Below are 26,638 nucleotides of genomic sequence, written 5' to 3'. Positions count from 1 at the left end.
GACGTGCCTGCCTGGTTCTCCTCTGCCCTGGACATGCTCCGACATCCAAAAACCCATTCCCTCCGTGTTTGCCACCTCTTGCCCATCTCCGCATAGTTTCTGCAGAGGGGGTGGAGGCCCATGGTAATCTTGTTTGCTTTTGCTTCACAGATGGGTTCTACCTGTCCGGCCATGCGGGCCAGTCCGCTTTGCACCCGCAGCCTCCCCTCTCGAGGACTGCGGGCAACCACACGCCGAGCACTCTGCTGCGGGAGAAGGACCTTGGGCAGCTGCACAAGAGCTCGAAGGAAGGCCTGAAGGACCTCGGTGGGAAGGAGCGGGCATGCCGGAGCGATCTCTCCCTGCCCTTCGCCAAGAAGGAGGGCAAGCCGAAGGAGGAGCCTCGGCCCCGCAGCGTGGTCGACCTCACGCAGGACACCAAGCCTGACGGCGAGCGGAAGACGAGCGTGGTGGAGAAGGCGGTGAAGGTCGGCGAGCGCCTCTCGCCCTTCCTGGCCGAGCACATGCCAAATCGGGGTGGGGGCAGCGGGGAACCGAAGTCCAAGAACCCGCTGCAGAGCTCTTCCCTCAGCAACTGCAACGGCGGCGGGGACCCCATGCTGAAGGTCCTGGGTGCCGAGCAGGACCGCTGTGCCAAGGACCCCGCTCGGCACGACGAGAACATGAGGCCTTCCGCGCACGCCCACGCCGAGCGGCTGAAGCGGGGCGAGCCCCTCCTGCCCTCCGTGGGCGCTTTGCACGTCTCCTGCAGCTGCCCGTCCCCGCACCCCTCGCAGCCGGGGAAGATGACGCCCGCCACGACATTCCCTCCACAGCCCGTCCATTCCAGCATGTACACCATCTTCCCGCCGGCCAAGGAGCTGGGGAGGGAGCACAAAGTCATCGCCCCCACCTTCGTGCCTTCGGTCGAAGCCTACGACGAGAGGACCGGGCCCATCCAAATCGCCTCGCAGGCTCGCGACGCCAAGGCGAAGGACAAGGACCTCGGCAAGGTGGGGGTGCTGCAGTCGCCCACGGAGCGGTGCTTTGCGGATGCCCCCCGCACGCTCTTGTCCCAGGACTTTTCTTGCCACAGCGATGCCAAAAGGATGGAGGCTCTGAGGGAGAAGGGTTCGGTGATCAGGGCGAACTCCATGGCGCTGAAGAGGCAGGTCGCTTCGGAGCCGTTCCTCAACCGGCCGGGGCTGGGCTCTCCGGAGAGCAGGGAGTTCCTGGCCTCCAAGGACTTACTGAAGCCGAGTCCAGAGGCAGAGCATCGCCCCTGCGACCGGGACCGCTTCCAACGGTCCAGCTCCAAAGAAGCAGCGAAGGTCTACAGCACTTTGGACTCCTCCCGGCAGCACCTGGACCACGGCCAGTTGAAGCCGCCCGAGCAGAAGTGGAAGCCCTTTGAGATGGGCAACTTTGCCACCACGCAGATGGCGGTGCTGGCCGCGCAGCACAACCACGTCAGCCGGGCGGAGGAGGAAGCCAAGAAGGTCTACCTTGACCCCAGCGGCTTGCCGCGGTCCTCGGTGGTGGGCTCCCGGGGTGCTGCGGACGTCCTGCACCCCACCTCCCACAGCGAAGGGTCGGCCATGCAGAGCCTCATCAAGTACAGCGGCAGCTTCGCCAAGGAGACCGCATCCCGGCAGAGCTGCGGCAAGAAGAGCCCCTTCGGTGGCCTGGGCAACATGAAGTTGGACTCTTCACAGCTGGGTGCCTCCAAAGTCCAGCAGCTGTTGTCGCAGCAGCCAGCGAAGCAGCTGAAGAGGGACCCCGAGAGACCCGAGAGTGCCAAATCCTTCGGCCGTGAGAGCATCGGCTCCCAGGGCGAGGTGGAGGTGAGGCACTTGCCCGTCGGCATTGCCGTGGCCGTGGCCCGGCAGAAGGACAACAGCAGCAGCAGCAGCAAGCTGGGGCCTAGCCTGGCAGATCGAGATCGCTCACTGTCTCTCAGCAGCATCAAAGGTAGGTTCCTGGGTCTGTCTTTGGGCTTTTCTGCATGGATCTGTTCACCAGGTAGAGCGGCCGCTCTGAGCTGGCTGTGTGGCATGAGCTGAGTTGGGCGTCCTCAGCTCCCATTGTCTCCTGTGCCCAAAGGCATGTGACAAACCACAGGGTGAAGCTGGACTCCTGATGCAGGAGGTAGGGTTGGTCCGCGCATCCTCGGACTGCGATTGTGGCTGTACCATCCCCAGTGCAGAGGCAGTGGTGTGAGTCTTGCTCGTGCAGTTTGCCTCTGTCATGTACCATTGGTTAAAACTGCACTGAACCAAACCCCAAGACGTTGCAAGGCTACAGTCAAGCCAAACTGGGTCCTGCTGGAGCTTGTTGGCTGGGCCGAGACCCTCAGCCACCCGTGGTAGGCGGGAAGAAGGAAGGGAAATTCATTTCCAGCACCCCGTTTTCCCCATGACCCTGTCCCCTCTGCCCACATCTCGTATTTCTCCTCTGGTTCATGTCCCCCTGTCTGAGAGCCCTGTGAAAGACAGAATAGGTCATGCAGAGCCTGGGAGCCAAATGCAGTCTCGCTGGGCTCTTGGCTGCCCTGGTTTTATAAGGTTGGTGGCTCCCACAAGGTCCTTGAGGGCATGGACCCGCCTTGCTCTTCAAGCATGGGAATTGCAAACCTGCTCCTTGCCTGCTCCTTGGCATTGTCCATGTGCAGCTCTCTCCATCAGGGAGGATACAGGGGTCCCTCTGATGTGACCAGGTCTCTGGGTGCAGGCAAATGGTTGGCACCTTGTTGGTGCCATGAAAGACCCAAGGGGACCGGTGGCCAAAACCGAAGTGCCAAGTGGGGGCCCAGGGTGGTCCTCTTGCTCTGGACAACATCTACCAAAACTTGATGGATCAGTTCTGACAAGCCTCAGATAAATTTTTTCTTTTACAAGCATTTGCCCCCACTAAATAATCCCTGTTTCTCTAGCAGCTTGTTTTAAGCAGAAAATTAGCTTCCCCCTCTCGCCCCTGCTCGCTCTGCTGCGCGTCTCCGAGGGAAGGTGTGCAGGCAAAAGGAGCGCAGGCCTCCGAGGACACCCCATCGCCGTGGCTGACCCGACCCCCGTTAGCAAAGGGGGTGACAGAGAAAGTCCAGTCTGCCTTTGTGCTGTCGTTTTAATCTAACGGTTTGGGTTTAAAAGGCTCAGCCAGAGTAAGCTCTGAGGCGGCGGTAGCAGCATCTGCTGGGGATACATGGACAGCTTTGCGCTAGTTGAACCAAATCCATTTAGAAACCAATTTCAGTGAAGTCAGGGCAGGGCTGACTCGTCTCCCGTGGCTTGCTGAGCCTGCTGCGGTGGGAGAAAATACATTCTCCGTGAAGGAGCTCTCTTCCCTGCTGTCGGTGCCTGCTGATGCCTCGGTGGTCCCCTCCCGAGCATCCAACCCCGGAGGGTCCGAGTGCAGCTCCCACCCGTCCTTGCGGGGCAACGGTACCTGCAAATACATGGAGACAGTGCAGGAGCAGAGGTTGTGTCCGTCCGCATCTTGGCCGTTTCCCAAGTTGCTCCCCAGCTCCGAGACAGTGAACCTGAGGCCGCGAAGGTGACGAGGGCTGCAGACCACCTGGGGCTGCCGGCGCAGGAGGATGCCGGCACGAGGGGGTTGCATTGCTCCGGCGTGTGTTTCGGTGCTCCGCTCGGCTTGCGGTGAGATACGCGTAGGGGGCTATCCGCAGCGGGGACGAGCTCGGCTCCGGCGTGCCGAGGAGTGACGCCAAAGCCAGCGGCTGGAGAGCTTGGCGCTCCCCATCACGGCGCCTGGGAAACCCGCGTCCCCCTCCCAGCACCCTCCTCCACGCCGACGGCGGGGCGATCGTCAGCGTGGCGAGGGCAGGGCCAAGCCAAACCGTTGTCTCATTGCCGTTTCCAGCCATGGGCCTCCAGCGCGGCCCGGAGGCTGCGTTCCCGTCGGCCGCCCCCCTTGCCCGGACCCTCTCCCCGTCCCCTTTTGCCCCCGTTCCCATCGTCTCCCATCCCCCTCCCCGCGGCCGGGCAGGAGCCGCCCGAGGACCTCGTGGGCAGCACAGGGAGCTGTTTGTTCAGCCATTCAATCGCCCAGACCCTCCCGGCTTGCGTTAAATGTAATTTACTGAGCCGAACTAAAAGGCTGCAAACAAGGGTTGGATTCTGGCAGGCCCCCGGGCCTGTTGCTAAGTGATGCCGTTGGCTTTCAGACAGAAAACAAGCCTGCTTTTCTCCTCCTTTCGCCCCCCGAATGCTGCCCCCCCCCCTTTGTGCGCCAGGAGATATTCGTCTAATAACATTAGCTTGCTTGCGCTGAGTGGACGGTGCTTGAATGTTTAGACCTTTTAAGAACGAGAAAGCAGGCTTTAGTTGGCTAATCTGTAGTATTTGGCAAGTAAAATGCGAGTATTTAGTGCCGGGCATTGGTTGTCAAGGAAACGGGTCTAAGCCTTTCCTCTGTGCATAACTGATTGAATTTTTCTATGCGGTCCGTGCGTCATGTTCATATATATAGACAAAATGATCATTCACCGTCCGGACAATCATCGGTCTGTACAGAAGAGGGACCGTCCTGTTAGCGGGGTCAGGGCTCGGGAGAAATCATATGAATAAGAAAGTGTGTGTGTGGATGGGGGATGAAAAAAGATAATAAACCCGTCTATAAATAGCAGATTGCAAATAATGTAGGTGGGCGAGGGAGGAGCTGAGATAAAATAACATGTTTCTAATAAAAGGCTGGTGGGGAGGGGGTATGTGCGGGTGGAGGGCCTCTCGCCCTGAGCCGAGGAGGGGAGGGAGGTTGCAAGTTAACCAAGGGATCGCTCCAAATTGCAGACGCCAAAGAGACGACCAGGCATTTATTGGGAAAATAAATACCAAAAGGGGCTCCGAATGGGAAAATAAGTACGAAAAGGGGCTCCGAATGGGAAACCTGGGCCAGGGGGTGGATGGGGATTTCAAATATGCACCACCGCAGTCGGGGCAAGGGGCAGGGGGGTGTTCGTCCCCCGGCCCAGGCAGGGTGTAGGGTGTGCTGGGAGCTGCTGTGCCTCCCACCGCGGACCTGAGCGATGGAGATGGCCCGTGGCATCGTTGAGTGAGCTGCTTGGGGACAGCCACTGCATGCAGTGTGCTGGAGGGTCCAGGTGAAGCGTGGTGACCCCAGGAAGTCCTTTGAGAGGGAGAGGTGTGTGCCAGGTTTTCAAGCATCCCTACTTTCTGCCTGAAGCCCGTGGAAGGAGCATGGGGAGAGAAGATGGGAGAGATGTTGTCTTCTTCCCAGATTCTTTCTGACAGTAAAAGCTGAGGGAATTGGAGACTTGACAGCAAAAACCACAGGCTGTCCAGGTTTGTGGAAATACACAGCGGAGCCCTCCTTTAGAAGACTGCCTGTCAGCAGAGTAGACTTGATGTTACGAGACATTTACCGTGTGCCAAACTTTATCCGCACGAGAGAGCAAGGACCCTGGGAAGGGCTGCTGGAGAGCCAGGGCGCAGTTACGCGAGGCTGCGCAGTGCCACTGAGCCCTGCTGCAGGGACCGGGCAGGGGATGTGGTCTGGCAGGGACCCCCAAGAGCCGCGGTGGGGAGCAGGACGCCTTCCTCCTGGACCCACTCGTGCCCTGTTAGACTGTCCAGCAACTTGCTGCAAGCAGAGCTGAGATTTAGAGGTGGATTGTGTCACTGAACTGTAAAATGGATGGGGGCTACTGGGAACTATGGAAAATTGCATGTACAAGAAAGAAACTAGGGAAAAGCAAATCTAAAATCAGACAGCTGGGGTGAAGGTGGCACTTTGGGTAAAGAAAGGAAAGACTGGCCACAGCAGTGTCCTTGTAAGACCAGCAAGGTGCTGGTGAGCAAATGTTGCATCTTTTGCTCCCGTGAAGGTTGCTTCCTAATCTCTCACAAGCACAGCCGCTGCCGCACCAGGCTGTATTCGCACGAGCTGTTTGGACTCTGGGTCAGCCATTTCTCCAGACAAACACCGAGTCCCCTTTTCGGACTCTTGCCCTCGCCTGCACCAGGTGCCCCTGCCTCCCATAGCCCCTTTCTGTCGCGTGGCTTGGGGGCACGCAGGTTCCTGCAAACGGGTGAACTGCAGGGCCGAGGGTGCTGTGTTGGTGAGGGGTCTGTGGAGGTGCCATGGCCTGTTGCCGAAGAGCAGGGCTTCGGGGCGTACCCAGTGCTCGTGGACTGGTTTTTAAGACCAGAAGGAACCTCTTTAGTAACACAGCTAAAATCTCCCCCCTGCAAGATGTGCTGAGCAGGACTGTGAGGCTTGATGCAGGGATTAAGCTGGGCCTAATCTCCTTCGGAGAGAGATGGGAAATCCACCACTGTCCTTAGGCAAATTGGTCCAGTTGGTCCCGTTACTCACAGGCCGGGCTCTCCCGTCCTGGGGGACTGACCTGACCTGGGGAGTAGAGAGACCTCAAAATGACGCACAGCTGGGCACTTCCAGGAGCCCCCCTTAGGGAGAGTATCTTGATCATGTAGCCAAGGGTAGAGCCTTGGAAATGATTTACGCTTGGAAATACAGTCTTGGGGATGGTGGCGTTTGGGTGTGCTGGGTCCCAGGGTACCCTGTCTCTGTGCTCAGAGCCCTGAGGGGACAGCATTTCCCAAGCTGGTTCTCGTGTCTGATGGCTCTGGGTTACCTCTTAGGGCACGGACGCTCAGAGGATGACTGTGGAGATGAGAGGAGCCGCCACCGGGACAGCCACCTCCTGGCAGGGCGGCTGGAGCGGGATCAGGAGAAGCTGCTCAGGTGAGACTCGGTGGGGGACGGGGTCTCCAGCTGCAGGGTGCAGCCCACTGCTGAAAGGCACGTTTGGGGACAGCCTGTCCGGAGAGGGGCTGGGGTTGTGCCTGTGCTGGTATAGCTGCTGGCACCAGCCTTGCTGCTGTGGAGAGGAGCGCTGCGGTGGGCCGGGGCTCTCAGTGGGGTGTCACGGGGTTACAGACAGTCCCAGATCTGCAACAGAGCGATGCTAACGTGCTACTGCAAATCCGTGCCTCCTCTGAAGAGATGGAGAAATGGGATGTTTTATTCTGGCCATGATGTTAACCACCCTCTGCCACTGCTCTCCTTGAGTGGCTGACCCCGATTTGCAAACGTTCTCATTCTGCAGGCTGGTCCGTACCCCCGGGCTCCTCCGGCCGCGCGGTACCTTAGATCATCTCTCACTCTCTCTCTTGCCTCCCCCATGTCCAGAGAGAGCAAGGAGCTGGCAGATTTTGCTCGGATACACCCCTCAGGCTGTGCCGCGAACGGTTTGAACTCCAACCTCATGGTGACGGGAGGCCCGACCTTGACAGGCTCCGGGCGCTGGTCTGCAGACCCAGCTTCGCACTTGGCGGCCCACCCCTGGCTCCCCAGGACGGGGAGCCCCTCCATGTGGCTGGCTGGCCACCCCTACGGTGAGTGCGCTGGGAGGGAGCGATGAGCCTGCGGGGCATCCGTGCTGATGTAGTCCAGGGAGAAGCATCCCTAAGCACCCAGTGAGGCTGGTGTCTGATCGCAGGGGAAAGGGAAGGCGGTATTTTGGAGCAGTCGTACTGTGCATGACCTCTGCACTGGCGGGAGCTGTGCTGCATCCCCTGAGTTGTGATCGTGGTGTTTCTTCTTCCAGGACTTGGCCACCCTTCCCTGCACCAGGGCATGACTCCAGGCTTCCCCCCTGCCATGGGGGGAGCTCTCCCTTCCGCCTACCAGTTTGCGAGAGACCCACAGTCGGGGCAGCTTGTCGTGATCCCCAGCGAGCACTTGCCGCACTTCGGTAAGGACATGAGCATGTCGCAGGTCCTTTGTGGTGTGCCATGCTGGTGGGAGGGAGCGAGGTGGGCTCTGTCTGAGCAGGCCGGGTACGCATGGGACCTCGAACAACGCATGAGCCTGAAGCCTTCACAGCAGGCAGCACTGGTGTCCCAGAGGGACAATTCCCTTCTGCTTCACCTTGAAACAAAGTGCTCGTGGACCTAATGAAGAATGAGAATGGTAGATGGGTTGTGTGTTGGGACACACAGTGGGGAAGTGTGGGGGTTGTTTTCCAGCTGCTTGGAGCCACGTCGTACTGTCTCCATGGACTGTACCCCATTGCTTCTGAAGATGCTGCTGCCAAAGCAGGGGAGGGTTTTGCAGGCTATTGCTTGCCTGAGGACTGCTCTGACAGCTGTGGGGAAAAAAGACTTTGGAGGTGGCTAGTTAAGAACTTAAATACCTCTGGGGACCAGAAGCCACAGCTTTAGGGTGGGAGTGAACTGGGCTCTTGTTAGGTGCATTTTGGAGATGGAAATGTGTAGCCCTCAGCAGCGGCTTTTCATCCCCTGAAGGACTCTGTAGGGTTTGGGTTCCTGGTTAGGAGGATCTGCTCTTGTGATCAGCCTGGGACAGTCAAGGCAAGGGTGCCTAGAGAGCAAAGCAAGTCAGGTGGCCTCAGGGCCCACGTGAGGGTGGGAGTGAGGCTGCTAGGGGGCAGAGATTGCGCTTCCCCCTCTGCATTTCTGGTTGCATTTCTTCATAGTGAGATGTATGGCATCCCCCCCACCCTGGTAGGGACACTCGCAGTAAGGGATCCTGAATCCTCCAGCCACCCCTGACCTTGTGCCTCCCTGACTGTGCCTCTGCTCATTCCCCAGCGGAGCTGATGGACCGGGCACCCCCACTGTGGCCTGCAATGTACCCCCCGACCAGGAGCTCCCTGCAGCACGCTCACCAGCTCCAGCTCCTCTCCCATCAGCAGCTGCTGCGGCAGCATGAGCTGTACATCCTGCAGCAGCAAGCGGCCCACGCCATGGAGCTCCAGAGGAGCGCCCAGCTCGTGGTATGTTCTCAGGAGCTCCTGGCTTGGAGGTGAAATGAACCTGAAGTTGGGGCGTCTGATGGGGAAAAGCAGCCCTGATGGTGTTGCAAGTGTGTCTCAAGGGTAGGGACGCACTGGGCAGTCCAGCCCTGGTCCCTGCAGTCTGGGGTGTTTGGTGTGTCCTTCTGGGCTGGGGGTAGGTTTTGGAAAGGTTTGGTGTGGCGCCACTGAGCAGTGCAGTCAGAGGAGCTGCCCAGCAGCAGTGTGGCCTTGATTCCTTCCATAGGAACATCTCTGTTTAGTTGAGTGGTTTTGTCCCTGGTCACCTCCAAACAAACCTCTCGTAGTGTCTCCGAGAAACATCTGAGATGCTGGCAGCAATGGCCCTGGGTTCTGGAGCCCCAGGCCTGGAGCCTTTTCTAGCTGTGAATGCTTTAACCCTCCTCTGTCCTGGCATGCTCCTTGCGTAGGAAGTGTTAGTTCAAGGCCAGTGTGCCTCTCCATCAGATAGACCTTAAAACGGTGTTGCACTGGGAGGCACGTGTTTTATTCCAGCCTGTATCTGATAAGACTGTATTTTGGTTTCATTTGGTGGTGGGCCCACGTTGCTTTCCAGGAGCGGGCAGAGTCATTGTGCTGAGTTTTGCTCTGTTCTTGCTGCAGGAGAGGTTGAAGGCAAACGAGCAGCGCGCAGACATGGAAGAGAAGGTGACGAAACGGAGCCTGGACAGTGCCAAATCAGGCCTTTCCTCCTCTGCCCCGGGACTGGTGCACCGAAAGCCACCTGTGCTGTCTCCCAGCGCCTCCACGTCCTACAGCAAGGCTGTGAGTCCACCTCCCCTCTCTCCCAGGGCCTCACCCGTGTCTGTGCTCAAAGCTGAGGTGATCCAAAAGATGGAGGAGCCACCTTCGCAGCCAGCCTACTCCTACCCCGCCACCCCCAGCTCCCATCCTTCCAGCCCACCCCCCGCCTCTCCACCCCCTGCCCCTGCCATCCCTCCAAAGGAAGAGGCGCCCGAGACTGTGGAGAAGAAAGACCTGGAGCTGGAAAAAGAGGCTGCCGGTCCGTTTCAGGCCTTGTTCCCAGGTAAGAGAGCCCTGCTTTGGCAGAGTCCCGTTGTGTTTGTGCCTGGCTCCCTTCTTCTCCTCAGCTCTTTCCTGCTTTCAACCCTTCCCCTAGAGAAAACCATGTAGCTCCTCTAAAAGGCAGGGGAGAGGCAAGGACCAGGAGGAGATGTGGTGGGCTGGGGTCAATGTCTGGGTCACAGGGGCACCTGGGGCTGTGGGCTCTCTTCTTCCCATGGGTTGAGCCTGGGTCAGTTCCTCCAGGGCTGAAGTCTTGGTGGGAGAAGGATGCAGGAAGCAAATCCCCCTCTTGTGACAGGAGAGTGTTGGAAACGTGCAGAAGGGACCTCTTGGGTGCTGCTGCCTGAGGAAGAGGGTGGCATCTTAACCAGGAGAAAGGTGCTCAAAGCAGCTGCTACTTGAGGAGGGGAAGAGTTGAGGGATGATGGAAACAAAGGGAAGCCATTCCTATGCCTTAGTGAGAGAGAAGGTGCCTTGGAGACCCAGCCATTATACGGCCTGTCCCTTCTATGTCTTGCAGAGATTCCCCCGGGATACCCATTCCAGTCCCTGCCTCCCTCCTTTGGAAGACACTATCCCTACCTCCTCCAGCCCACCGCAGCATCCGATGCGGACGGCCTGGCTCCTGATGTCCCACTGCCTGCTGAAGGCTCTGAGCACATGGAGCTTTCTCCAGAGGTCAAGCCCATCCACCTTTCTCCGTCCAAAATGCTAGAGCCCATCCAAGCAGCAGCAGAAGAGGAGTCCTTGGAAGAGAGGGTGAAATCAGAGGTGCAGATGGAGGAAAGTCAAGAAGGCATGTGCGAGCAGGACATGGGGACTCTGAATATCACCGCCTCCACAGCCGTCCCAGTGCAGAATGTGGACAATTGCAATCTCCTGTTGCATCAAGGTGAAGCCCTGGGTGCTATGGAGCAGGACCAGGAAGACCTCCAGAGCTGCCCACCCCCTTACCAGGTTGTGACCTGCCCAGCAGAAGCAGAGGCCCAGGCAGAGGCTGGAAGTGGAGCAGAAACCTGCTCCATGCACATGGACTACGATGGCTCGCTCGTGCACGCAGAGAGCGAGCCACCTGAAATGGACTTGACGGCCCAGCAGGAGGAGGCCTCTGTATCCATGGATCTGCAGAGTGGTGATGTGCCCCGGGGGAGGGAGTTTCCCAGCCTGCCCCCCGAGGAGGGGGAGCGGGGGCCAGAGATCCCTTCCTACACAGACGAGGCGATCTCTTGCCAAATCCCAGCTCTGGACATCAAACCAGGCGACCCGCTGGCTGGGATGAACGCTTTGGTGGCTGCCACAGAGATGCCTCAGGCTTGTTCCTTGCTGACTGCTGCCAGTGTCACTCCGTCCCAGGTGAAGATGGAGGTGTTACCTGACCAGGCTTTGGAGCACTCCTTCCTGCAAGGGATCACTTTGCTGAGTGAAATTGCAGAGATGGAGCTGGAGAAGCGGAAGCAAGAAATGCAAAGTAAGTTGCGAGTGCACAGTCTGGTCAGCCTTGGGCTAAGTTGGGTCTCCCTGTGTACAGCACCCTCGCCCTCTCTAAGTGGGCAGAGGAACAGAGGCCCAGCTGGGGTGTCTCGCAGCCTCAGCTGGGCAGCAAGGAGCAATGCCCTGAACTGCAAGAGCCGCTAGACTTCGGATAGCATTGGAGCAGGATTTTTGCTGCAGTAGGTTGAGATGTGTGTGGCTTCTGGACTGCTTTCCCCTTCCAAAGGTTCTCTCCATGTCTAGACAGTCTGTGGTATGCAGAGCGGAAACGAAGGCCCACTTGTCTAGTTCTGCCAAGTTAACACCCCTCTGGCAGGCACTGAGTCCAGAGTCTGTCAGGGTTTGGCACAAGAGGCCCCAGTAGCTCCAGATGATGCTTTCCAATAAGAGCTTGGCAGATCTTGAAAAGATCTCACCTTCCAGTAACTTCCCAACGCAGGACGTTGGGGGATCTGCCAGTTGCACCATGGCAGGATACAAGGGGAAATCTCAGGTGGGCCTCAAAGGCAGCAGGGAGGCTAGCTCAGCTGCCATGGCCCAGAACAGGTTGTCAGCCTCTCCTTGTGCCCCTTGGAGAGGCAGTCTTGGAGGGTGAACCTCTATAGCCTTTTTTCTGTCCTTTCCAGCAGGTCCAGAGAGTTTCCCTGTCCGGCCAACGCTGGAGAGTTTGCTGGCTGCCAGCACCCACATGCTCATGGAAGTACTTTCCACCCCCTTTATGGAAAGTCTGAAAACCATCCGGCTGCCTCGAGAGCTGAATCCTAACAAAAAGTACAGCTGGATGCAGAAGAAAGATGAACCTGTAAGTAGCTCTTCGTGTGGCTGAGCTTGAAAAGCCGTGGTGCCTCTGCTCACCACAGCTCACTCTTCCAGCCACAGTTTACCACCCGGCTTGTGTTGCCCTTTTGCATTCGGCAAAGTGAGACATTGCTTCTCTCTGCGTTTGTAGCTGAGCAGGAGGAGTCAATGTGGTGTGATTTTGCTTCTTCCTTTGTTTGCGAGTCAGCACCACTGATCTCAGCAGGATCCGCCGCAGCCCTAGAAGTGGTGTTTGTAATACAAAGCCAGCAGGAACTCATATGTTACTGCTTTGGCAGAGGGGATAAATAAAGATAGTGGCGGGAGGGTTTTTTTTGCTTGTTTTTAGTTCTCAGTTCTTCTCTATGGGGAGAGACTGGCAAATTCTTTTGTACCCAGCAAGGAGAGGTTTCAAGACTGGGAATATTTTGATCTGAGTTTTTAAGTAAGGGAGAAGAGACTTTGTGGGTTAATTTTATTCTGCAGGTCATTTCCCAGGGTTGTTCACTCTCAAACCTCATACCATCCTATCCCTAAACCACAGAACATCTTTGCTTGGCTGGTTTTGCTCGGGTACTGCCATAGGGCTGTGCTCGATGTGGGTGAGGGTGCTCTGTCCCAACTGCAAGTGTGGAGGGATTTCACTGCCTAGTTTGCATCTGAGCTGCAGGATGAGAGTCAAGCTATAGGTACTGCTACATCCACCCATTGCTAACTCCCATCTTTACTCCCCACTGCTCCGTGCTGCAGTCCCTGACCCAGCCACCCCCCAGATTTGCTGATTGTAGCTGTCCGGGAGCAGGCCTGTGTCCTCCCTATCTGCCTGCAGAGTTGGAGCCCATTCACCAGGCCTTTGCAAGGACAGGAGCACCCCTGCGTGCACCATCCTAATCTAGGCAGAGGCCTGGACATGCTCTGACCCTCTGTGCTTGTCTTGCCTCCCCACCCCAGCTGTACTCCATCAAATCAGCCATTGAGAACATGGATGCGATGGAGCTGGACTACAGGATGAGGCTGGCAGAGCTGCAGCGGCGGTACAAGGAGAAGCAGCGGGAGCTAGTGAAGCTTCAACGACGCAGGGACTCTGAGTAAGTCGCAGGCCGTTTGCTTGGTCTTTTTCTTTCCAGCCAGGCTCTTCCACTGCCTCTTGGTCCAGGAGAGACACCATCCCTCCCTGTCTCCTCTCTTCTCCTCCCAATATGGCCCACCAGAGCTTTGCACAACACACTCCTAGGCTATGTGACACGACAACCTGATGACTGGTGAATGCAGCTGGGAGACCATATTAGAGACAGCCTTGGCTTCAGCAGCTCAGTTTAGCAGTTTGGTGACAGGCGAAGGTTCTGGGTTGGCTCCCATTCTTGCTTGCTTTCTTTTAATTTTTCCCCTTTTTCTTCCTTTTGGATTTATTTGCCTTATTTTTTTTCCTGTTTGTTTTGCTTTTTGGTTGCAAAATTTGATTTTGTTTTTTTTTTCTTTGCTTTTTTTGTTGCCTTGGTTAACAGTGAAGCGTGTGGTTTTTTTAAAGGGAAAAGCATGACGAGAAAAGTAGAAGCTTGGCGAGAAGAGGCCCTGGAAGGCCCAGGAAGAGGAAACTTGGATCAAGCGCTCTGTCGCCCATTAAGGAGAGAGGGAAGAGTGACAGCAAGAGTGGAAAGTAAGGCTGGAATTTGGGGAAGATGGGAAAATGGCAGGGTCGCTGCACAGGGTCCTGCTTGGGGAGAGCAACTTGGATGCAGCGGGGGCCCGCCGTGGCGTTGTGTTGGCAGGCCGGTCTCTGGCAGCCGTGGTGTTGTGGAAGCGTGTGTATTTAACATGAGTGTGTCCTTGCAGTGGGAATACGGTGCCAGCCTCCTCCCTCCCCACTGGTAGAGCACATGTCTGTGGTGTTGGGCGCAGGAAGGGCAGGCTGAGTTGAGCACTGGTGAGGTTTTACAGAGCAGCTGGCTGGGCAGAGACCTACAGGCGAGCTCTCGGTGTCAGGGAGCGTCTCTTGGTGTGCGTTCGGGAGAGCAGGTAGCGCAAGTGGGCACTGTAAAGCTAATTGCAAGGAAGCCGATGTCACAAATTGGAAGGACAGAGCTGTTTCAGGTTAACTACTTTTTTAGGGCCTTTCTGCTGTGTTTCTGCTGTCTTCTCCTGTTCTCTTAATCAGTGGGAGTTGGCTTGGCCTGATCTCTCTTTATCAAGGGTCTGGATCATTCTCTCTTCTGCTTTTTTCTTTTTTGCAAGTCCAGCTGCTCTTGTTTGGATGCCTGGATCACAACACAGTTGGCCATATAACCATCCATAGATGGCCAAGTCTCTCCAAAGGGAAGGCACCTCTAAGCTGCCTTCCTATGTGTTACGTGTTTTTGTAAATGTCCTTTCAAGACCACAAATTAGATTCAGGTCCCCAGCTCCCACTGACCACATGCTTCTAAAAATCTGTCCTCTCGGTGGCTCTGTATTTTGCTTCTCTGATTTGGATGCCTGGAAAGGCTGGAGGCATTGAGAGGCGGCTGTAATTGTGCATGTGTGCGTGCATGTGTTGTATGTGCACATCCCCGTGTCATGGGAATGCTAGAGCAACCTGGCGTGGGAGACGGAGATGCACCCTCAGCCAGCGTGAAGGACCTGAGGTGTTGGTTCAGCTGTCTGCTGAGGTCAGCAGAGAGGATGGAGGGGAGGGAAAGCACTTGGAAACTGAGGAGGCTGCCCTGTGTCAGCAGCTTCATAGTGGTAGTCTGATCTGGGCCAGCAGGCTTAGCATGAAGGAGATGGCATATGAAAACATTTAATGGAGGCTTGGTAGAGGTCTTGAGGTGTTGATCCATCAGCTAGTTGCTGGACACTGCTGGGGAGCAGCGAAAAATGTGCTTCTAGTCTCACCTACTTTATTTATTTATTTTTATTTATTTATTTACCCTCTCCTTTCCCCCTAAATCCTGGAGAGAGACCAAAGATGCAGACTGCAAACATCTCTTACAGAAGGGCCAGGCTCGTAAGGCAGATTGCTGTCCTTTGTGTGAACCAGTCCCCCCAGTGCCCTTGTCCCCTCCCAGCCACCCTGCGTGCTGGTTCCTTTCAGCTCTGCTGGGTCACCACCTCCTTGCTCATACCCAAGCGACCAGAGCAAGAGTCCAGGTGGTGCAGCACCTCCCTGGGGCCTGGGAATCTCCCTTAGCACCTAAAGAGTCCATGAAAGCAGAGGCAGAAAAAGACCTACAGGATCAGCTCAGCTGTCCGTTCTTCCCCTTACTGCTCTGTAACAAATTGGGCACTTTTCGGTGGCTTTTTCTCAAGACACCAACTACTTCCTTTCGGAGGCCACCTTGCAGGTCTCTGGTTTCAGCTAACCTCGTCTATGCTGATAGCTGAGAGTGTGCAAAAGAAGGGCTTGTTGGCTCTCCCATTCAGTGGAAAACAAGGGTCAGACCCTCAGCTTGTCCAAACGGCTGTCACTCCAAAATGGACTTGGCTTCCATTGAGGATCCCTGCTACCCTAGGAGGCATTTAACCTCCCTTTTGAGCTTGGTGGGGATCACAGGGAGGAAAGCCCCCCACCTTGACTCATCCTGTGCTTGGCTTGCAGACTGAGCAAGTCCTTGTTGCTTTCCGAAGACTCTGAGACTGGTGAGGGCATGAAGAAGAGGCACAAAGGGGCCCTCCCGGAGGAGGATGACGATGTGGAGAGCAGCAGTGGCAAGATGAAAGGGAGAAACCAGAGCTGGGAAGAGCACGATGTGACTCCCAGCTTCTCAAACGAGGTCAGTGCCCTCATGGGGGATGCAGAGCTGCGGGCAGAAAGCAGATCTCTTCCCTGCTTTGCTGGTGTTGGATTGCATTGGATAACTCCTCCAGACCTCAGAGCCTTTGCTGTCAGTCCTCGTGTGTCTAGAAGCTCCTCACGGGAGGGCTCGCTGTGCTGTGGAGGGGTGCGTGCAAAGGCTAGCATTGGCTTACAGAGGTTGGACCACTTTGGTAGGCAACAGAGAGAGGCAAATACCTTCAAGCCAGCCAGAGCATCGCAGTGATGTGCTAGCTCTGAATCCAGCTCAGTGCTTGCCTTACTCCTTTGACTGTTGAGAGAACAGAGTGGGACTGACTTTCCGAGGTGAGGGAGGAAAGGGAGTGCAACCTTGCTATTTTAAATGCAGGGTTTTCTTCTGCTCCTGTCAAAGCAATGAGATATTTACTAGACCTTTAAGCTAATGATGAAATCCTGGATTCATGCAGGCAAAGTACTGTGTTAGAGCTGCTGTTATCTAGTTGTAGCACATGTAAAGTATATTTGCCTTATTGAAGGATCAAGAAAATACGGAAGAGTGTAACAGCCCAGTGTATAACACAGTCGTCCTGATGCTCTTGCTGAGACATATTTGGCTCTTTTTGGCATCCAGCCCCTGGAGCTGGTTGATTATGTGGAAATCTTTATTTATTTGGTTGGGGTTTTGGGGTAAAGAAGACTTTTAATCCTTGTGATTTAGAGAAAAGCTTGCGAAACTGGCCCAAACATATCCTAAAATCCAGAAGGTGATGAGAAAAAAAATCCCTCAAGAACGTGTTGTTCTGTGGATATATTTCTTTTGGAAGAAAATTTTTCTAAGTTAATCTTGTAATGCTCGACAGGGGTGAAGCTGTGCTGGCTCGCTGGCTTCTCCCTCCTTTTCCTCCCCAGTGCCTTGGCTGGTTATGGCAGCCTTGGGGGTTAAGTCCTTCCTTTCAAGACCTTACTAATTGGCATGCACGAGAGACTGAAATCAGAGCTTGTCAAATCCATAGGGTCTGCCACAATATCTGCTCTGTATTCACCACTGTCCCTTCCTTTCCCCTCGGCAGTTAAAGCTCAAGAAGAAGAAGGTGCCCTCAGATCAGGAGCAGCTGGCCAGCAAGCTCGACAAGGCCTTGTCGCTCACCAAACAAGACAAGCTCAAATCCCCCTTCAAGTTTGCCGACAGCTCTGGGGGGAAGCCAAAAACGAGCGGAGGTGGCAGCAGGTACCTCCCACCCCATGAGGTTCTGCCGAGCAAGGAGGAGAAGAAGAATCTGGCCAAGAACCTGGGCCTGTCGCTTAAAACCTCCAAGGAAGGTAAAAACAAAGTGGCTGCCAAAATGAAGAAGATGGAGGTGGGGTTAAAAGTCAAAAATCAGCTCAAGGTTTCCCATTCACCAGCAATATCTGAAGTTAGCAGCTACTCCTATAGTAAGTAACCTCTCATTTATCTCTTCTTATGGCGCGATCTGTCATGGGGGCTTGTGGCAGGGGTTTCTGGCCCCTTGGAAGGGGTCTTGGAGATGGGTCTGGTTTTGCTCTGTGACAAAAGGATCTCCTCCCCAACTAATCAATGCTGGAGTGTCTTTGGGGTGAGTGCATGTTGCCCAGGGTCCACCCAAATCGCTGTCTGAGAGACAGCTGACATTAGCGTGTCTCTTCCTGGCCTGTGTTGTACTGATGGTCAGTGAGGAAAAATGTTTTAAAAATGAAGTTGACCCACGTCCTTGCTTTCAGTGAGAGTAAACACTCTCCATCTACCTGCCAGAAGAGAACTCGGAGCCTCTGCTCCAGAGGTGTTTTGTAGTTGATTTTCGAGGCCCTTGGTGACTTGGGTAGGATTAGCCGTAGGATCATGCCATGGAGACAGCTAGAGAAGACAAAGCCTGCCAGGAGGCACTGACATTTACAAGCATCCTCCTGGCCTTCTTCAGTATCTGGCTTTGGTTTCTTACGGTTTGGTTCCTAGTTCGCTATGCTCAGCCTTCCCATCTGTCTCATTGGGGTTCATCTCCACGCCAGCATCCTGTGTACTAATTGCCATAGTCCTCCCTTCTGAACTCCAAGTGCACCCAAGGTGGAGGATCCTGGATTTGGGAACCAAGCAGAGTTAGCGACCCCTATTAAGGAAGGAAAAATCTGAATTGCAGATAATGTTGGGCAGGTGGTAGGACTAAGCAGTCAACTTGTGATATGAGAAGGAGGCCATTACATTGTGATCTCCATCTGTGGTAGAAGCCTTCTGGGTATCGGGTGCTAAATGTATTTAAGAAAGCATGTAGTGAATGTCCTTTGGTGCCGGCTGTGCCAATGCGGCCTTCATTGGCTGACAGTCTGAGTGTGCCTGGTGTAGCCCTGCCATGGGTGACCTGTTTCCAGAGCTCATGACTTGGGGTGATGATGAGATGCTGTTATTGGGACAGTGGAGAGGAGCGTCTGCTCAAACAATAGCACATAAATGTGCTGTGTGTGCTGCCCTTCATCCCTGGGAGAGCAAAGAGGATGCTAGGAAAAACAGATGACTTAGCCTTTAATGGTTCAGGCAGATGATGGGGCATAGAATGTGTTAGGGACTTGGAGTTTATGATCTGAGGCTTCGTTGTTTAATTGTCTTACCTCACTTAAATCCGTATCTTTTCCTTTGCTTGCAGCTACATAAGTCCCGTGTTGAAAAACTTGCGGGGTATTTGCGAGTATAACAAATGTATGTCCCCATGCGACACCAGTTTAGAAACTTCACTAATGGGGAGGATGATGAGCTAGTGATTTTCCAACTGAACAAATGTTTGGCGTGAAATTAGCCATTTACTTGGCAAAATAAGAGCCATTGTGTCTACTGGACTTGAACACATCATTCAACCTTTGGCTGGCGGTGATGTACAAACCATCCATCTGTTCTGCTCTTGAATGTGTTTCTCATCCAGGAACAGCCCTATGGCCCCTAAACTGGGAGCTCTGTAGCTTCTGGGGAGGGGAGCAGGGCTGTGGGTAGAGAGGAGGCACAAGCCAGCGTTGCAGCTGAAAGCCTTGGCTCTTGGCACAGAAAGTTTTTGCAGTGCACACGCTCTTGGTGCTGTGGTTTCAAGACCAAAAACTGCCTCCCAGATCTAAAGGAGCTGTTGTCTGAACCCCACCATCCCTCCAACAAGTCTACCTTGAGCAGTGTAGGAATGTGCCCCTCAGTGCAGGAAGATAATCCTTACTGAAGAACTTACTCTGTGAAATGGCTCAGCATTGGTACCAGGCTTTTCAACTGTGTACAACTTCAAGCGAAGGAAGGGCTTTAGCCAGTCGTTTGATCATCCAAGCATGATGGATTTGGGAGGGCAGGTTGAGCATATGGCAGCATCTCCATGACTGGTAGGCTTCTTCCTGTGGAGGAGAAGAAGTGGGACTAGTGCCAAATCCTTACGCCTCATCCTAACCTTGTGACTTTTTAGCTGGAGTCCTTGAAAATCTTTGGCATAGATCCACAGAGCGGGCTGAATGATTCCTGCTGATTTTAACAGAAATTAAGTGCCCCAGGTCATTTGTGGATTTGGGCTTTGGGCCTCCTAAACTGCCGCCACTCGTTCCTCCCTTTCCAAAACCAATGCGAGAGAAGTGGAGGGCAGTGCCTGACCTGGACCGACATTGGAGAGCATCTGCTGCTGCTCACGAGCCGCTGCGGTCCCCACTGTAATGCCTGTAGCACTGTGGTGTTAACGGTGCATTCATGAGCTGGGGTGTAACCGTTCATACTCACTTTTACTGGATCTGTGGGTACCATATACTTTTTGTTCCACTCCTCTGACTCGGGAGGGAACCACTGGATAACTTCTCAGCACCTGCAGGGATTGTCAGCTTAGGAAATCCTCAGCTCACGGACCGAGGATCGACTTGGTCTCCGCTACTTCTTGGTGAACCTTTCTTTATTGCACCCATCAAAGGCCTCGCTCCCGACAACGTCCAGGGCCGTTTGTTCGGAGTTAGATGCGTTGCCTGCTTAGCAGATGTCACTCATGCTATCCTTGCGCTTGTCTGGCTGCCCGCGGCAAAAACCCTTCGGGAGAGCGATTCATGTATAAAAGGGGGGTTAGGTCAGAGTATTTTAGTGTAACCATAGTTAAGAGTAACGCAAATCAATGGCCCAGCCGTTGGCGTCGCTACGCTTTCGATGGGCATCTTCCTCATGGCAGCTCCTACCTCAGTTCTCCATTCTTAAGCCTAAAACACCCCTTGAATCCTACCTTAAAATGAGGGAGGACGGCAGTCGCCTGGCCTAGGTGGAGAGTGCTTATTTCTAACCGAGAGAAGAATGTTGGCAGAGCCCTGGAAAACACCTATTTCTGTATTTTTTGGCTCCTGCCGTGCCAGAGGGGGGGACGCCTGTGGCGTGCAGCCCCCCTTGGCCGCCTCCCCATCCCGGTTGAAAGCGGCTCTGCCACCAAACGCACTGCAGTATCCCCCAAAAAACCGCCCCCATTGGCTGCTTTAACGCTCTTCCCCCCGCTCTGACCGCAGATACGGACTCGGAGGAGGAGGAGGAGGAGGAGGAGGGATCGCTGAGGGACGAGTGGCCGGCGCAGTCCCCGTCCGGCTCCAAGCCCAGGCCGCCCGGTCTCTACAGCGCGGCGGCCAGGAAGGGCGGCAAGGCGGCCGGCAGCCTCAAGGCGGCCGCCCGCGGGCTCTCGGCCGGGCGGACTCTCAAGACGAAGCCGGCTGCGGGCCGGAAGCAGCCCTTTTGCTTGCTGCTGCGGGAGGCCGAGGCGGGATCTTCCTTCAGCGACTCCTCGGAGGACTCGTTCGATCAAGGTTACTAGCTTATAGCAAACGCGACCCCCGGCGCGCCCCTCTCCCGTGTTGGGGGCGGCGCGCGCGAGCGGGCGGGCCCGGGGCGGCCAGGGCGAGCCAGGGGCCTGGCGGGCCGGGTCAGCCATTTTGATGGTCGGAGCGAGGGCGGCCATCTTTGTTCTTGGCAGCGTAGCCTGCTTTATCAGCCCGGCTTTTATTTTTTATCCTTTTTGTACCTGTATCATTGTGATATTATTACCGGCTGGCTCTTTGAGAGCTTTTATATCGACTGGGTTTTAGTGTCCACCTCTCCCCCTGCTTTCCTGTTTCCCTTCCTCCCTTCAGTTTTTCCCCTCACTTTCTTCCTTGCTGCCACCACCACCACATTATTATTTTATTATACTTATTTTTTTATTAATTATTTTTATTATTCTTACTATTTTTATTATTTTATTATTTTTATTATTTTTATTATTTTATTTTGGCGTGGGCCTTTGTAGAGGTTTGGAAGGAGCTTTTTATTTTGTTGTTTATTTGCCTCCTTTTTTTTTTTTTTTTTAAATACCGGGATACTGTCGTGTGGCCGTGTGACTTGATGTTTGTACTGCGATTTGGTATACCAAGCTTTATTAAACATACCGAGTGCATTTTTAACTAAACCTGTGTACCTTGTCTCTCTTGCTGTGTCTCTTATTAGGCGAGTAGGTTGCCGCTTCACTCCATCCTGCTCTGCATCCCCTTCCTGCTCCCACTCCCCACGAGTAGAACTGGAATTAACCTAGTCTTGGGTATTCTCTATTATTCAAATATCCCTGCTAGCAACTGTCCTTCGCTGCCTTTGTCAAGATTAAAGCCTAGGCCTCTCTCTCCCCCGCCCCCTCACTCTCTTAATTTTGGGGGTTTTTTGTTCTGTTCATCCCAGGTTTTTTTCTCTCTTCCCCCCCCCCCCCCCCCCGATTTGTTCCCGTGTTGGTAGGCTCTCTGGAGGCAGGCAGTTAACCCAGGAGGGGGCTTGGTCCTTCCCGTGGCTCCGAGCGGGTGCTGAGCGCAAGGGCTCCGCTCTTTGAAAGCCGGAGATTTTCTTTCTTCTTTCTCTAAAGTGCATATTTAAAGTCTCTTTTTTGGGTGGTGATTTTATTTAATTTTTTTTTCACATGCCCAGGCGTAACCCACAGTGTCCAAGGATGTGGCAATTACTGCTTTAAATTTAACTCAGCACTTTCCTTCCCCCACCCTCACCCCAGTTTTTTTTCTTATGGCTTTTTTTTTTTTTTGTCAGCCTGTCATTAGTACTTCAGTGGGAAAAGAGATTACTTGAGACTTTTTCCTCCAGAGGCACAAGGGGTTTCTGTTTTAGAGTGCACTCATTAAATAATAATTGTGGGGAAAGGTCATTTTAATGAGCCCTCGGCTCCCAAAAGAAGGTGGCTCGTCTGGGCTGAATGCTAAGCGCAAACATCCCCGGTTGTTATCATTTAAGTTACACGGCAGATCGGGATGTAGCGCGGCGAAAGCCTTGTAGCGATTCACACTGCTCAGACAGCTGTTAATACAAGACAGGGCAGGATAGTTTTTCTCTGGTTTTGTTTTTTTCTTTTTTTTTAGTTTTTTATCTTAATCTCTTCCATGCACCTGTTTGGTTTTTCCTCCCTCCAAACCCAGCTTCCCAAGAAAGATAATTTAAGCTAAGCAAAATTAGCAAGCGCAGCAGAAAGATACAGAACACTGATTTGGTTTGATGTGTTTCTGGGCTGGACCCATCAATGCATTTAAAAGGAAATCCAAAAGAGAGAAATACATGTTTCAAAAAATGAAATTTATTTCTTAGAGAACCCAAAATGTTCTGGGGATAGTGGATTTCCTCTAAGGGTGAGATTTCCACATTTCCATGAAGAGTCTGTGTTAACTTCCATTCGACTTGACATCTCTTCCCTTCCCTGCTCCTTTCTGCATCTTTTCTTTGTTTTTGCCTTTTTTTTTTTTTTGCTGCTGTTGGAAATTTTGAGGATATCAATCCCTTTTAGTTTCCAAGTTCTTGAGGGTTTTGGGGGGGTTGTTTTTTGGTTTTGCTCCAGGTAAGCAGATAGGTAACTTGTCCCTAATTGGCCCTGTCTATTTTTCAAGTAATCTGTCTGCTTAAAAAAAAATGAAAATCTCAATTTTATGGAGTAAGGTCTTGGGAGGGGAGGGGAGACGGGAGGAGGACGGGAAATCTGGAACAAATGGGGCAATGCTTTGTAAATTCCTCTGGGGGATCATTTAGCGGTGGGGAAACCAAAGACGCAAAACCTCCTGGGGTGGGAGGTGGGCATGGAGGGGGAGGCCGGGAGGGATTATTGATTACAGTTTTGTTTTTTCTGCAAATGATTTTTTTTTTTTTTGTTCTCTCTCAGAAGCATTACTTGAAGGGATATTTGGGTAATAGGGTTTCTAATGGCTTTCCCTGATACTAAACCGATTAATAACCTCAGCTTTTCTAGAAGTGCTCGCTTTCTCCTTGCAGCTGCTTGACCAACCCTTTCACCCCTGCCCCTATCCATGATGCTTTGAATGTCTGTGTCGGTCTCTTGCATTTGCTCTCACGCTGCACTAAAGAAGCAAAGTGGTTGGCTGGTTGTAGGGCAGACACTTCTCAGCGAGGGTCACTAGCCATGAACCCGAACCTTGACCATTGTTATGTAGGTAGGCAAAATCACTTTTCTTTATGTCATCTGTCAGCCTCAGATGTTTCGATGTTACCTCCATGAATAATGACACGTAGCTCTTTGCATTCTCTCGGTTATATTAATTTTGAAGATGATTGCTGTCCACTTTTGATTTTCCTCTGTCCATAAAGAATCTCGCATGGAGGATATGCTTGAGTGTGTGTGCTTGAGGACTCCAGAAATGCTTTACTGCTTGCACACCTTCTTTTGGAGAACCCCTTATCCCAACCGAGGGAAGGGTTTACAGGTAGAGCCGAGATGGGAAGCCGTGGCGTTGCCTGCAAAGGTGCTGCCACGTTCCTTAGAGGTTGCTGGGCCTCGATGCAGACTGCTCTGGTATCAGGGTAATTAGCTGGGTCGTGGCCATACTGATCTTTATGTCAGATGTAGCAGTAGTTGCAGGAAGGCCTGTTTTCATCTAGTTTGAGATAGAAGAGGTAGGAGCATGCTGCCATTCTGATAATGAGCAAAGCTCGTGGTGTTTCACCCCAGTGAGCTTGGAGAGAAAGCTGCTTTTGTGGGCCAGAAACTCATAGGAGCTTTGAAAGCCATCAAGATACGGCTACCACGAATTTTCTGAGACCAAAGACTTCCTTCTCCTCTGTGCTCTTGTTTTTCTTAAAAAAATAACACCGCTTTTCGCTGACTTGGAGGATGATTTATCCCCAAGTAAAACCAGTGAAAACTCACTGTTTCCCTACACAGTTGATCCTCTATAATTCTTGCAAAATTTTTAATGTTTTTAATAACAAAAAGTACTTCTGGAGTCAGCAGCACAGCACATATGGGGGAAAAAAATCTTCAAATGATGAGAATTGGGTGTGTTTGACAAAAAAGGTACAATCTTAAATTTGCAAATTTGAAAAGAAAGAACCTCCAGGATTTGGACAGATCAAACAAATCAGATGTCAAGGACCCAATAGCTGTCTAAAGTCTGCCTGTACTTAGCCTGCTTTGTATGCTGTAGGCCTGCTTGGCGTTATGAGAAAATCATGCTATTTTTTTTATAATGTGAAATGAATCTTTTAAGTGTGTGTCTTTACTCCCCCCCTCCCCAAACCTTTCCTCTCCACACCCTCCTCAATCCATCGTGTTACATCAGTGTCTAAAAACCAAATTGCTTAACCAGTTTCTGTTCATCATTAACAAATCTTCTTCATTTACTGCTCTCCTACAGTAAAATCCTGTGGCAGCTTAGCTGTTAAAAACAAAGAGAAAGTTTAGTGTTTGTAATTCTTTTTTGTTCTGAATTTAATGCAGGTAAATATTTTATTAATAAAATCTTCGTTGGCTCCAGTTTATCTGGCATCAGTAGTATTTAAGCATGATTTTTATTTTTTTTTTGCTATGGAGTTGTATGTACATGTGTGATTGCATGTGTGGGTATATACACACATATACGTGCTCTTAAAAATGTCAGTTAGAGATTTTTGACTTTAAATGTTTTTCTTTTTACCTGTGCTCAGCGTTTATATAACTACGGTGAAGAAAAATCCTTTTTTCAGTGTTTTTTCAGTCCATTGTTAACCAAAAATCACCTTTGCAGGAGAAAAAATTGAGGCTTCAAAATGAAGCATCTGTGCATGCTTCATTTTAAGCCCAGGCATAGTCTGAGTGCAGTAGGAGTAAATCTCCTGCTTCAGATTAAATACAGGTATCACGGGTCTCTCCAAGAAGCCGTGCAAGTGGCTGTAGATCAGCATAACAGCTTATTTTCCACCATAAACTTAAATTTGGGGATTTAGTTGAGAAGCATGTGGGCTCTGAGATGAGCCCCAGGCGTGTTCTTATCGTTTAATTTGGTAGATTTTGTCCCATGGAAAATCAGGAGGACGAGGAGCAGGGACACACCGTGTGTGTAGAGCAGCAGTAGCAAGAGCCGCCCTCTCGGCGAGAGGCGGAGGAAGCTAGATACGTGGGGGAAGGCTGCGAGCGCGTTAAAATGTGTTTTTCAGGCTGCAAATTGAATCTCATGCAGATAAAATTATAAGTGTTTTGGTAAAAATGCTGACAAGAGACAATCTTCAGTCGTCTTTCCATAATGTGACACCGTATATTTGAAAGAGGTTAGAATAACTGCCAGGCACATTATTGTATCGTATATTTTCCATAGCGTGAGTAATAGCTGCTTTCACCGTGGTTTTTAAAGCTGCTTTACCTTGGTGCATTTGAAATACTGGAGCTGTTCGCCACGCTTGTGCCCTAGTGTGTGCAAAACCCGTGTTGGCAGAGCAGCGTCGAGGCGCGGGAGGAAAGACGCTGCCCGGGCTCGGCAGAGCGTCCCGGTGCCGGGGCTGAGCGTGCGCGGGGGGAAGGCACGGCACAGCGCAGAGCCCCGTCCGCCTCTCGCGTCCCGGAGGTGGCGGGCGAGGGGAAGTTCTGGGCTTGCAGAAATCTCCCCGGAGCTCGGCCTTAGAAGATATTTGGCAGCAAAGAGGCGGCAGAGGCCTCAGTGCCCCTTGGGTGTTGGCCAAATCGCTGGATGAGGGGGCGGCTGTAGCTGCAGTGACGACGGGCAGCTTTGCTGTTGTGCTGTGACCTGCAGAAATACGGGCAAAATTGGGACATCCCGCATTTGAGTGAAAAAGAGCCGGTTTAGCTGGGCCACCGTCTGGTTTGATGGCTGTGGCGCTGCCCTGTTAGCACCGAACTCGCATGGTTTTGCTCCTTTTCAGGCAGGTGGTTTCTGCGTCTCAGGATAGAGAAGTTCATCTGGGTATGTTTTAGTTTTGGCAAAATGTGGTAGAGAAGTAGCAGTTGTGTCCCCTTTTCTCTGCTGTCCATTGGAGGAAGGAGTCTGATCCTACTATGATCCTGGTTGGGTTTTTTTTGACTTGTATTTTTTATGCAAGGAGTGAAGAGGGTTGGATTTCTTGGTGTTTACTGAAGGACTGTAGGTTTAGTAGCACTTTTATATCATGAGGAACCAGTCAGAGCAACTGAAATGGGGAAGGGATATTTATGCAGTAAAAAAAAAATCAATATTTTGTTGTTGTTATCTGATGTGTGCTATGGAGAAAAGCTCTCCTTGTAAAAAAAACAAAAAAAAACCTAGCTGGCCATTACTTCAGTTGGTAAAATCCAAGGATGATAACACCATTTTTTGATATTCCTGTTATTTCTAATGTCATGGAAAAATAATCCAAAGAGGAAAAATAACACTTGTGTTATTGTGGTTCTTTTGAACAACCAACTGTTGAGAACATTTTTATCTATCCCAGAGGGCACAAGTGAAAAGAAAAGGATTTTCATGTTCATTCCAGCTCATTTTGAAGG

The 26,638-nt window shown here is 52.7% G+C and overlaps 1 protein-coding gene across 6 annotated transcripts in view; it reads left to right on the top strand.

The window, feature by feature from the left end:
* The window catches only part of TNRC18 (trinucleotide repeat containing 18), a 61,108-nt gene that overhangs the window by 18,880 nt on the left and 15,590 nt on the right, over window positions 1-26,638 (top strand). For 4 of the 6 annotated variants that reach the window (XM_067306575.1, XM_067306572.1, XM_067306573.1 and 1 more), the window contains 13 exons: window positions 151-1,950; window positions 6,618-6,720; window positions 7,168-7,373; window positions 7,586-7,732; window positions 8,592-8,776; window positions 9,419-9,842; window positions 10,362-11,309; window positions 11,959-12,134; window positions 13,082-13,218; window positions 13,659-13,787; window positions 15,705-15,879; window positions 16,952-17,315; window positions 20,388-20,678. In XM_067306575.1, the coding sequence (XP_067162676.1) occupies window positions 151-1,950; window positions 6,618-6,720; window positions 7,168-7,373; window positions 7,586-7,732; window positions 8,592-8,776; window positions 9,419-9,842; window positions 10,362-11,309; window positions 11,959-12,134; window positions 13,082-13,218; window positions 13,659-13,787; window positions 15,705-15,879; window positions 16,952-17,315; window positions 20,388-20,678 (5,085 nt within the window). The remainder of the gene's footprint in view (window positions 1-150; window positions 1,951-6,617; window positions 6,721-7,167; window positions 7,374-7,585; window positions 7,733-8,591; window positions 8,777-9,418; window positions 9,843-10,361; window positions 11,310-11,958; window positions 12,135-13,081; window positions 13,219-13,658; window positions 13,788-15,704; window positions 15,880-16,951; window positions 17,316-20,387; window positions 20,679-26,638) is intronic. The other 2 variants (XM_067306576.1, XM_067306578.1) reach the window with 2 other exon arrangements.

Source organism: Apteryx mantelli, chromosome 16 (genome assembly GCF_036417845.1).
Source record: "Apteryx mantelli isolate bAptMan1 chromosome 16, bAptMan1.hap1, whole genome shotgun sequence".
Classification (NCBI taxonomy): domain Eukaryota; kingdom Metazoa; phylum Chordata; class Aves; order Apterygiformes; family Apterygidae; genus Apteryx; species Apteryx mantelli.
The sequence above is the reverse complement of the archived record's forward strand: the minus strand, read 5'-3'. Positions and strand labels throughout refer to the sequence as shown.